This window comes from Myotis brandtii, unplaced genomic scaffold, assembly GCF_000412655.1.
Source record: "Myotis brandtii unplaced genomic scaffold, ASM41265v1 scaffold724, whole genome shotgun sequence".
Lineage (NCBI taxonomy): Eukaryota > Metazoa > Chordata > Mammalia > Chiroptera > Vespertilionidae > Myotis > Myotis brandtii.
Genome location: NW_005370857.1, coordinates 424918 through 437560, shown reverse-complemented (window position 1 = coordinate 437560; position 12643 = coordinate 424918). Strand labels below are relative to the sequence as shown.

General features: G+C 39.3%; 1 protein-coding gene across 1 annotated transcript in view; it reads right to left on the bottom strand.

The window, feature by feature from the left end:
- DGKI (diacylglycerol kinase, iota) overlaps positions 1–12643 on the bottom strand; it is a 325776-nt gene that overhangs the window by 189972 nt on the left and 123161 nt on the right. The window contains exons 7-8 of the mRNA XM_014530144.1: positions 8217–8288; positions 2728–2844 (exon numbers count right to left, since the gene is read on the bottom strand). Of these exons, the coding sequence (XP_014385630.1) occupies positions 2728–2820 (93 nt within the window). The 5' untranslated portion in view covers positions 2821–2844; positions 8217–8288. The remainder of the gene's footprint in view (positions 1–2727; positions 2845–8216; positions 8289–12643) is intronic.

Below are 12643 nucleotides of genomic sequence, written 5' to 3'. Positions count from 1 at the left end.
ATCAGAAACTATTTTAAGGAATTATTAATTTTGGTGGGTGACAAAATGTGGTTGTCTTTCTAAAATGTTATATTTTAGAGAAGCAAAAGGAAGTGTTTACAGATTAAATGATATCCTAAGACTTGCTTTAAGATACCCCAGTAAAATAAAAAAGGGGGGAAACTTCCATTTTCAGGAAGACAGAGTAGATGGGGTGGGACCAGGAGAGAAATGGATGTGGTTATGAAAAGGCAGCATGAGGGATACTTGTAGCAGCTGTTCTGTATCTTGACTAAGTCAATGGTAACATCTGGTTGTGATGTACTGTACTGTGATTTTGCAAGAAATCACAATGGGGGGGGCGGGGATTTGTAAAGGGTACACAGAATCTCTCTGTATTATTTCTTACGACTGCCTGTGAATCTCAAAATAGAAAAAAATGATTAAGGAAAAGAAATTATGGTGTGGTACAGGAATATATGAAACAATAATGGTAGAAAAGTTCATGCTACAGAAGAATCTATATATATAAAAGGCTAAGTGTCCATCTAACTGGTAGCTATGATGCGTACTGACCACCAGGGGGCAAACTCTCAATGCAGGAGCTGCCATGACACGCACTGGCCATTTAAAAATAATAAAAGGCTAATATGCAAATTGACTGGCTGCTGGAACAACTGGTTGCTGACGCACACTGACCACCTGGGGGCAGATGCTCAACACAGGAGCTGCCCCCTGGTGGTTAGTGTGCTCCCACAGGGGGAGCACCACTCAGCCAGAAGCGCAGTGGCAGGAGCTTCTCTCCACAGCAGCTGGACAGCACTAAGGATGTCTGACTGCAGGGTTAGGCCCGCTCTAGGCCGGGTTGAGGGATCCCTCCTGAGTGCATGAATTTCGTGCACTGGGCCTCTAGTTCATTATAATCTTCTCTCTCTCTCTTCACTTGCTTAAAATTTCCCATAACAAAAATATTTTTAAAGTTTAGTAAAGGAAACTTACAATTTCCCTGCAAAGTGGTATTATCTTCTGATTTTCCTAACTGGTCTATCTCCAGTCTTCCAAAATCGGATACCACCAGGTTATCCTACACACTCTTGCTAGTTGTTTCCTTCTAAAATATAATTTTTCCTCTATTACTCTGTTGCTTAAAAGGATAAAGTTCACATGTATAAAAAATGCTCTGCCAGGTAGGCCTTAGCAAACACATACCCCTATCCTACATACACCCTGCATAAACCTTCCACTATAGTCAAGCTATTCTCATAATCCCATGAATATAATTTTGGGCCCAATACCCTTGCTCATGCCTATCTCCTGCCTATTATTTCCTCTCTGCTCCACTGATCTAGATCCCACCTATCTTTAAGAGGCAGCATAAAAGCCACCTCCTCTATGAAGTTCTCCGTGATCTTTTCTTAAGATAACTACATGGTTATTCAGAGCAAAGATCATGTATTGCATCACAATGCCCAGTAGCCTTCCTGATACCATTGAGGTTTTTGATGTTGATTTAACTGAATATTTAATATAAAGCTCTTGGAGAGATTTAGTAAATATTAGGGGAAAAACAAAAGTAAAAATATAAAAGAGATCTTAAAATAATACAAAATTGGAAATCAGTACACTTGAATTTCAGACAGTACAAAGTTGTGTATAACACCTTGGGCAACTCATTTAACGTCTCTTAGCCTTTGGATCTAAAATGTAAAATGAAAGGACTAGAGGCCCCATATTTTAATGTGTAGAAACGGTACTTGTCTCTGGAAAAGATTTCCCAAGGGCTTCTTCCATGGATTATGACTTGGAAAGATTACTACCAAATGTTACTCATCAGCAGAGACTAAACTTCATGTAAAGCACACAAAGCAAAACAGTGTCCCTGATCCAACAGTTTTTAAATAAAAAACTGAGTCAATGGGAATAAATTGCATGATGATTTTGGAGCCCGCTTGAAAAAGGATGGCCACATCATTTAGAGATATTATACTCAGTAAGACTTCCTAAGGTTCCTGCACCCTAGGGAGGTATAACCTTCTCCCTGTGGCATTGAAAATCATCCCAGAACTTGGAGCTACTGTCTAAGATGTATAGCACAAAGGTAGGAAACTTCCTATCAAAGATTCTGACCTTAGGAAAAACCACCAAGGTTTCCCAGAATTGAAGCAGAGACCCTCTTGGAAGAAAGTACAATGAGGACTGAATGCAATGTGAGATTATGCACTAAGAGGCTAAGTTCTACTTTGCCTTAAGTGAGGAGTGTTGCTCTCTAAGCAGATCCTGTGTGTTTAGGAAGGTCACGCCCCACAGTCTGCTGTTCAGGTTGGAAGTGGTGGTGATCTCACCCAAACAAGGAAGCCTGCACAGTTTGCCCTCACATTCACTCCCTGGGGGTGCCCAGGATGGAAGAGAAGAGAGGTGCACAAGATTCAGCTACAGCCACCACTAGTACTTAAGCAACTCAGGAGAGAACCCAAAGAGAATATCATTTCATGGTATTACATGGATGGGAAGGAAACAGTCCTGCTGTGGAGTCTGATTTCTTTAGAAGAGGAGGCTGGATCCATGAGAGAGCCCAACGCAGTCAGGTGATGGGCTAATGGGATGAACTGGGGAAGCTGAGCATGGGACCGAGGGGATGAATGAGCAGAGATCGTAGAAACCCAAAGACTAGTCAGAGGGAGAAAAGCAAGAAGCAACAGTTACTGTTTCTCTGCACTGGCCCAGCAGCACCAGGGTCCCTGCAGTTACCTGAGGTTTCTTCACCTTAATGATCCAGGTGGGAGGGACAATAACAGCAGCATGAGCTCCCAGGGAGCAGGGTTCCTCAATTTGATGCAGCATAAAGCAGGTCACCTTATTGTGAAACTAAAGAGAAAACAGGCCAATAAATAATTCTGTGCAAAAGGCAAGGCTGCAGTGAGAAGAAGTAAGTACATGGGTACATGCTCATGCATGCACATGCAAACACAAACACACACACACACACAAACATCACATGCTTCTCATCAACCAGCCCCAGGCACTCAGAGACCATTGCAAACACACACACACACACACACACACACACAAACATCACATGCTTTTCATCAACCAGCCCCAGGCGCTCAGAGACCATATTTAGAATTCATTTCCCTTTATAAAATGATAACAAAAAAAATCAATCTTATAGGACAGGTCAGCTAAAACTTTATAACCTTGTTTTTGTTTTTAGTGCCTCACTTTTATTTTATTTTCTAAATTTGTATTGAATTTATTGGAGTGACACTGATTAATAAAATAATGTAAGTTTCAGGTGCACAATACTGTAATATATCATCTGTATATTGTATTGTGTGTTCACCACCCAAAGTCAAGTCTCCTCCCATCATTATTTAGCTCCCCTACCCTCTCTTACTCTGGTAATCACCATACAATTGTCTGTGTCTATGAGTTTTGTTTAATAGGATATTTACCTAAAGATGTTAGTCTTGGAGGTGTGGATGAAAAAAATGGCCACATACTAAATCTGACCAGCTCGGGGAAGCCAGCTCTACAAAGTCAGAGACTGAAGGTAACCACACAGGATGGTCTGAACATAAAAATTCCTAACTAAAAGCAAGTCATGGTGAGTAGTCACGTCCTAGGCTTCAGCTTCCTTGACAAAGGTCAGTTTTTACCTAAGTGAGCCTGTCTATTGTCCTTTCGCCTCTCAGATAACAAACCTTTGAAATGTCAGAGTAATCTCTTTTTCCAGACCCCTCAGGGCACACCCACCACAACAGAGGCCACAGAAATCCTCACTGTATCTTGTTTCCTACATACCATCTCTATGTGCAATAAATGTTAATTATTAACTATCCTGTACCCACCAATATAAAAGAAGTGTGTGTTTCTCTACTTTGCCTTTTTGTACAATTTCAGAGATTTCCCAGCTTTGCTTTCCCCTGCCCCCTTAATCTACCACCCATTTCATGTACCCCTCCTGTCTCTTCCTTTGATTCTAATGTATAAAATAAGCTGTAATACTGCTATTCTCTGGAGCATTTTCTCTATCTGTTGAGATTTTGTTTCTCAGCAATTGTCATCAGTTTGGCTCAAAGAAAACTCATATAAGAGTTCTCTACAGCCCTGACCGGTTTGGCTCAGTGGATAGAGTGTTGGCCTGTGGACTGAAGAGTCCCAGGTTCGATTCCGGTCAAGGGCATGTACCTTGGTTGCGGGCACATCCCCAGTGGGAGGTATGCAGGAGGCAGCTGATTGATGTTTCTCTCTCATAGATGTTTCTAACTCTCTATCCCTCTCCCTTCCTCTCTGTAAAAAATCAGTAAAATATATTAAAAAAAGAAAAGTTCTCTATAGGTTCGAAATGTTTCTTATATTAACTGAGGGTTCTATTAATCCTAACTTGGCCGTAACTTTGTTTCATTGGACTTGCACTTGGTTAATTTGGGATAATGTTGAAAAGGAAATGAAGATGAGCAGAAAGGAGGTGCCTAACATCTGTCTCTCTTTTTTCTACCCACAGATGGAAATCCTTCTCAGATAGGTCTTCCAGTATAAGGGACCCAGGAAAGAAGCAAGAGCTGTTAGTCCAAGAGGCAACAATGAACAAAGAGATTGCTTCTGCTGGGTTTGTGAGGGCTGCTAAGAAGTATAATGGTCCCATTACACTTGGCAAGTCTAGAGTGCTTTTTGTTTTTGAAAGGAAGGAAGTAAATGTAGACTAACAATGCTTTAGAGGCTTAAATCTATCCCCAAATAGATTGAGTGACCTTAGGCCAATTACACTTTCAATCATCTTTTGTGAGGCTGTAAAGGGATAATGAAGTGTGGTGACATCTGTTTTCTAATAAACATAAAATCACATTATAAGCCTTAAAGTTTTAATTATAGTGATTTTCTTAAAAATTTGACATGCTTTCTACTTGGATTCTATTTAATGTGACCACATAATTTATCATCTTCACTGAAACAATTTTAAGAGTGAAAGGGAGTACTGTCAATAATTATCTTGGAACAAAAGATGTAAATTAAGACTGTCTCAAGGAAACTGGAAAATATGGCCACCCCAATTATACCCCATCAGGCAGGTTTTGTCTTCATTTCTGCGTATCTTCACGATCTGACGTGATCCAGAGACTAACTACTAAATCAGTTAATTAAGTATGGAATACAGCTTTATAATTCCCCCAACCACCAGTTATTTGTGATCCGAAAACAATTTGATATACCAGAGAAATGTTATTTGAATATCTTTTTTTAAAGGTGATTTCTTCATGGGATGTTGATAGTGGGGAATGTGTGATGGTGTAAGGAGAGGAAATATATGGAAAAATCTCCCTACTTTCACCTCAATTTTGCTGTGAACCTAAAACCGTTATGAATAATAAAGTTTATTTCTTTTAAAAAATGTTTTAAATATTTAAATAATTTTGTTAAAAGATTCATTAATGAATGCTAAAATCAGTCGGCAAAAGTTTGAGGAGAAATATATCAGCATAATCTCAAAATATCTCCCCCAAATATTTATCAATTGGAAAGGGATATAGCAAATGCCACCTTAATCAAGTGATCAAGGTTAATATCATCAGTAATAAAACATTGACATTATGCCCTCTGAATAAGATGCAGGGAGGACATCCCATCCCTTCTCTCATACCTCGCCTAAAATGAATAAATTCAATCTAATCATGAGAAAACATAAGGCAAACTCAGTTTGGGAGACATTCCACATAATAACCAGTCAGTGCTCACTAAATGTGCCAAGGTCATGAAAGACAGAAAGAACAAGGAAATGTCAAGAATTCCACAGCTAAATGAACTGTGGGATCCTTAAATAGATCCTGGGACATTAAGAAAACAACTAGTGAATGTTTTAAAAATCTGTAGCTTAGTTATTAGTAATATATCAATATTTACTGATTTTATTCATTGTACTATGGTTATGTAAGTTGTCAAAATTAGAGGGAGTTAGAGGAAGCTGGATGAAAGTGTATACATTCATGTTATACACTTTGCAACTTTTTGCAACTTTTCTTAAATTTAAAATTCTCTCAAATTAAGAAAAAATTGTAAGTGATTCTCTTTTAGAAATTCAAATAAACTCCCAAATGAATGGCCACAACATTTCTAAAATAGAAGGGATCTCAGAATCTGCCTATTTCAACTCTCTGACTGTACATCTGAGTAACTGCCAATCTAGAGAGAATAAGAAGAGTCCAAAAGTGGTAATGTGAGGACCTGAATCCAGGAAACCCAGCTCCCAATCCCAGTTTTTTCCCCCTGATGTAGTAAGTGCCCATAGAGGACATTACTTGTTTGACATAGATATTCTAGAAGGGATTACCTGTAGTGCTAAAATATACCCCCACCACAATTTGTCTTAAAAAGGTATTGCAAAATCACCTCCTCTATGTGTGATCCTGGGAAACCCAAAAGTATGTGGAATTAAGCACAGCTCTGTCACAAGGGTCAAATGAAAGTCATCTTTGTAGTGATTTAGTTGGACTACTGATCAATGAAGAGAGAGCACATGTGTTCACTAGAAAGTGGGACTAAGTTCCCAATTCACTGAATGTGTACAGAACATCTAACCACAGCCTGAGACCTCTGGGGGCAAGAATAGATGCTGCCTAGCTGAGCCCGTGGCCACCAATGATGCTGTCCCCCAATGGGGTTTTACCAGATCAGGGAAACCAGCAACACAAGTATTGTTGGACACCTGGACCCTGAATCTGCTTCTTCCACTCCAGATGGAGATATTGCCTTGATGGAACAGTTCCAATCAAGAACTAGGATGGCCTTGTATTTGTGAATGTGTTCTTGAATTGAAGCACAAGGACTATTTCGGTAACAATTAACTAAAGGAGATGGAAATGCCAAGCACTGAGCTGCTCAAACCAATGCATCTCTACGTAACAGCAGTAGGCTCTCCTGACAAGTGGGGGCCTAGGGAAATACAATACATAGATGGATGAGCATGGCTGTGTCTCAATCAAACTTTATTTACAAAAGCAGGCAGTAGTCAGAGTTGGCCTATGAGCCATAGTTTGCCAACCCATGAGTTAGAGTGTATATACATTGTCTGCTTAAAGAAAGAACAGGTACACAGGCAAACAAGTAGGAAAATGAACCATCTGGTTGGGACAGAGGGGCTTTTAAAAAAGGATAGATCAGTGATGGCAAACCTATGACATGCGTGTCAGAGGTGACATGCGAACTCATTTTTTTGGTTGATTTTTCTTTGTTAAATGGCATTTAAATATATAAAATACATATCAAAATATAAATCTTTGTTTTACTATGGCTGCAAATATCAAAAAATTTCTATATGTGACACAGCACCAGAGTTAAGTCAGGGTTTTTCAAAATGCTGACACGCCGAGCTCAAAAGGTTCGCCATCACTGGGATAGATTAAAAAAGAAGAAAAGTAAATAAAAATTTACTGCTGGATTCAAATGAGTATATATGTTCAAGTGTAAGGAAGAGTTACATTTCAATGAGCATGCAGACAACTGTAACATTGAAATTTAAAAGATACAAAACCACTCTTATTCTAACATAGCCCTCCCCCCCCCCCCATACACACAAAATGGTGCCTACATAAAAAAAAAAAAAGAAGAACCAAGATGCCGAGACTGCCATGTTAGAAGGATTACCTAATGTTGCAAGTTGCTTTCTTCCTAATGGTGCAACTTCCTACCATAGGAAAAGTTGTCAACAACCTAGTGTAACTGGAAAAAATATATATATGGTCTAAGAGGGAGAAGTCCTTGATTCTACTAGACCCAGGGTCAGAACCAGGGAAGAATTCTCCAGTCTCTGATCCCAGAATTCAATGTGTATAAATGAAGGGGTTAATTCATCTCTATAGTTTCTTCCAGCTCATATGTGCTATAATTCTATAGTTTTAAATGTCTTTCTTCCTCCAACGATCCTATGTGAGGAAAACAATACATACATTGGATGACCTTCCACTTACAGACAGGAATTCAAGCAATGACCTAAGTGTAAATAGAAGGGAGAGGGATAGAAAGTTAGAAACATCGATGAGAGAAACATCGATCAGCTGCCTCCTGCACACTCCCCACCGGGGATGTGCCCGCAACCAAGGTACATGCCCTTGACCGGAATCGAACCTGGGACCCTTGAGTCTGCAGGCTGACACTCTATCCACTGAGCCAAACCGGTTAGGGTGACCTAAGTCTATTTTTATAGAACATGAGCCCACTTTGTTTTATTCCATCTCCCAACTTACCGCCTGCTTGCACCAGGAACAGCTGATAGCCACAATCTCTTTACTGTGGAAGGAGAATTTCTGCTGAAAGCCCTGGGGTGTTAGGACAAGAGATAGAAAATTTAAAACCACTTCAATCACAGTGTGCATCTGCCCTCCTGAAGTCCAAGGAAGTGAACAGAGACAGAACTGACCCCACCACTCAAGGTAACTGGGACACGTTCAGCACTTACATTCTCCACCCTCTGCCATGCAAAAGTTTCCTATTCCCAAGTCATCTGACTGTTAGAGAGGAGGTACCAGTATCTGCTGTACCACTAAGTACTCAAAATTATCAAAGTCACACACACACACACACACACACACACACACACACACACAGAAAATTGCATTTTCCCAAAATAGAATGTGGTTCTGATAGTAAAAACAAAAGAAAAGTCACAATTGGTTCACATGGTTCTCTATAACAACAGTCATCCATCTCAGAAGTTCTAACAACTTCAACATCTGAGAACCCACATGGAGAGAAATAAAGGATCAGAGAGTTAGGACCCAGAAGTGAGGATGTGGGAGAAGTCCCAGGGTGCAGAAAGAAATTCAACGACTTTCATCATCCCTTTGGGGTGTTGGGACTCAAAACAAGCAGCTTTCTATGTTATTCTTCACCAGCAATCAGCAATGAGATTAATGGAATGGCAAACTCAATCCTCTTAAATGAGTAAACGGAAGAACAGAAGAGGTGTTTTTTGGCTGCTCTCCCTACATAATGACCAGAGAGAAGCATGCAGTAATGCTCAAAGGGTGATTTTAGCCTTCCCCAGGCTCATCTATTCTATCTGCCTGTGAAATCTAAACCCCAAAAAATGAATTCAGAGCAACGATGGAACATTTTTCAAAGAGGGCTTTTGTCAAGTGATCAAAAGAAAATGTGACAGGCAGAAAAGCTACCAAGGCACTGGCTGAAGAAGTCTTGCTTAATGTCTACAGATAATTTTAACTTAAAAAATTAATTCACATTAAAAGAACTCTCATTCTAAACCATAGGCCTAACCACTTGTACCTGCCCATAGCATTAGTGAATAGTTCCTTAAGTTGTTATTTTATGTGCACATGTATTATCTGTCCAGTGAAATTATTGCTTTTTTGAAAGAAGTCCCTGTAATGGTTCTTAAACAGGTCCCCACAACTTAGCTGAGCTCTGTGAACTTCATACACATGGCATGCATGTCTTCGGATTAATTGAACAAAGTCATTGCTAGCACATCATGATGCAATTACCAACTTCATGCTCTCTAGACTTTAAACACCTAACCCAAACCACATAGAAATATGCTTCCTCACATCACTCTCCTCCAACCACTAAGACACTGCAAATATGCTAGCATTTTAATTTCATTCAGTCTGCAATACAAACATGCCACGTGGTTGGAAATCTATAGGGTGGGCTGTTGGCATGATAGCAGCCGAAGCCACAACTAGAGGTCTATTGAATGTTGCTGTATCAAATGTATTGTTAAGCAGCATCTCAAATGCTATTACCCAGCCACCACTTCATCAATTCATACATCAGATGATTGTACATCAAATAGATGCTGATAGAGAGATGGCACTGGATCTTGTTATTGGCTGGGGGAATCTTAAACCTTCTCATTTTTCTCTTCACCTGAAAATAGTAATTATACTACAAACCTCTCCCATACCACTAAGTAGTTATGAGATTCAAATGGGGTAATGTACTTGCAAAGTTCTTCATAATGCAGTATATAAATGAAGGAGTCCTTTGATTGCTAAGACCTATCAACAGGAATGTCTTCCATCACCTGGCTGACAAAGTCCTCCAGGGTCTAATATGTGACTAGCCATGCTCTATTTGACGGTACAGAGAGAGTGTATTAGCTTACCCTTCTACTGGCCTCTGGTTTCAGGGAAACACAGATACAGTCCTGACACCAAGGCGGATACCAGAAACAAACAAGGCCAGCCACAGCTGGGGCACAGGGCTCTGTTGGGTCCCTTGCAGACGAATCTGGTGGTAATCAGCTCTGTGCTTTGTTTTGGATTCTAATCTGGCTGAGTCACAGAGGCCCTAGCTTCAGGGTTATTGTCCAACACAGAGACATAAATAGAACCCTATTGGGGCTTTCATGGGCCAAGTTCCCACAGGCCATCTGCAATGGGGAGATTTTGGCAGGGATCTCAATACAGCAAAAAGAGCAGGTTCCTAATTACCCATTTGTAAATGCTGGCCCACACTTGATATTATGGGACTGACAGATGCCCTAACCGAATTTCAACTGACTCTATGATTTTTAAGGGCTATATTGTTCATCACTATCAGAGAAGAAAATAGGGATGCGAAGTCAGATCCAACTGACTTCAGAATTACAAATACAAAGAACCTAGAGAGATATTTTGGGGGGGGGGGTTGAGTTTTTTTTAGTGCAATGGAGCTCTGAAATAAAGTATAAACAACATTTATTCTTGGCAGCTAAAGCTTTGTTGCCTCTTTTCCTTCTGTAATCTAGGGCATGTACCAAATGACACTCAGATTACAGCCTTGGCTGGAACTAGAAAAAAAAAGGGCTTTACTTGAAACAAACCAAAATTATTTTACTGCTTATGGTTGTAACTGAGGTTTAGGCGAGAGAATCTCTTGACCATAGCCTGACTGCCTGTTTGAGTTAATGTTGTTTAAAACAAGAGTTGATGCCGCTCTTGACTCCAAAACTTTAAACAACACATAACTAAACCTCTCCATTTTTATTCACACGTTCAAAGCTCAAAAGTGTTACAAAGAAAATACCCAAGGGAATCAACATTTATCTTAACACAGAGAACTTCAGACATTTTTGCTCAAATGTTCTATAATTTTAAATATAAACATATATATATTTTCACACACTTTACATTTTAATATCTAATAGGTTCACCATAAGTTTAAATTAGATGCAAAGTTCATTCTGTCTGGCAAAATTAAATTGAAGTTTTAAAATAAAACTATTACACCACTCTTGTAAACGTATCCAATGGGATATAACATGATAGCAACTAGATACTCACTAAAGTAAAAGGAAATTTTTCTGATCAGATCAAACCTTTGCTAGAAGACCTCAAACCATTCGAACTATTTCAGTGCAATGGGCTTTAGCCAACTAAAGCTGACAAACCATGACGTTTGAGCATCCCACAGCTGAAGCACAGATTCATACCAACCCAACTAAAAACTTTCCCTGACTAATCAAAAATGGCACTCATTTTGCCCAACTATCTACAGACTTACGGACTAACTCTGTCCTATCCAGAATTAGTTAAGGGTTCAACCTTCAGTCTTTAGTGAGCAAAGCCACCATGAACCAATCTCTTTCCCAGTCCAGACAAATGATTGACTTTTTCCCCTCGACAGACTCTTCAGTACAGTTTCGCACTGATAGGTGTGCTCTTACCTGGAATTGTGAATCTCTGTACATTAGGCTAGTTTTACAATATGCCTAGTCCTTAGTTTTATCACAGAGTTAAAATGGTAGCATTAATATTTTAGTTTATACAGATTAGGGTTTATTTACTTTCATAAAAATCCAATTTACCTGTTATTTCTAAGTTTCCTATACAGAATTTACTGGCCTTAAGCTAAAATTTTGCTAAACATTCAATATTTTCAAATTGTAAACATGTGTGGTCATCTAAATTGAATTATAAAAAAGAATGTATTCATGAATGAAATTCATTTAATTTTTAGGATATATATATATATTTTTTATTTTATTGATTTCAGAGAGAGAAAGTGAGGGGAGAGAGAAATATCAGTGATGAGAGAATTATTGATCCGCTGCTTCCTGCACGCCCCTTACTGAGGATAGAACCTGCAACCCGGGCATGTGCCCTTGACCAGAATTGAACCCGGGACCCTTCAGTCCACAGGCCGACACTCTATCTACTGAGCAAACTGGCTAGGATCATGAATGAAATTTAAATAAGCAATGTCTTTATAACTTATGACAAATCCACAGATGCAACAACTGAAATTATGTGATTCTATAGTTAGGTTATGAGAATTGTCTTTGAAAAATCTAAATTATCTATTGGGTTTAATTGTAATATAGTTTAGGGCATTAATTAAAGGCTCTGAATATTTATCAATGCCCTTATTGTTCATAACATTCTCTCACTCCAGGGTAATCACTGATTTACACACACGGACTGACATTCATTATTCTTCATTACAGCATTCTGTTATCTTCCATTCTAATGTTGTTGGTAATTACAATACACTCCTTAGAGCCAGTCAGTCTTATTATCCTCAGATAGTTTCAGCTTTTTCATTAATTTATCTGAAGACCCCTGCTACAAGCTACAGATCATAAGTAGAGTCTCCAGGAAGAGGGCACAGGCCTCTCTGTGTAAATTCACTCCATTACCACAAACTTGTCAGGCTGTATGAAGAGCCTCAG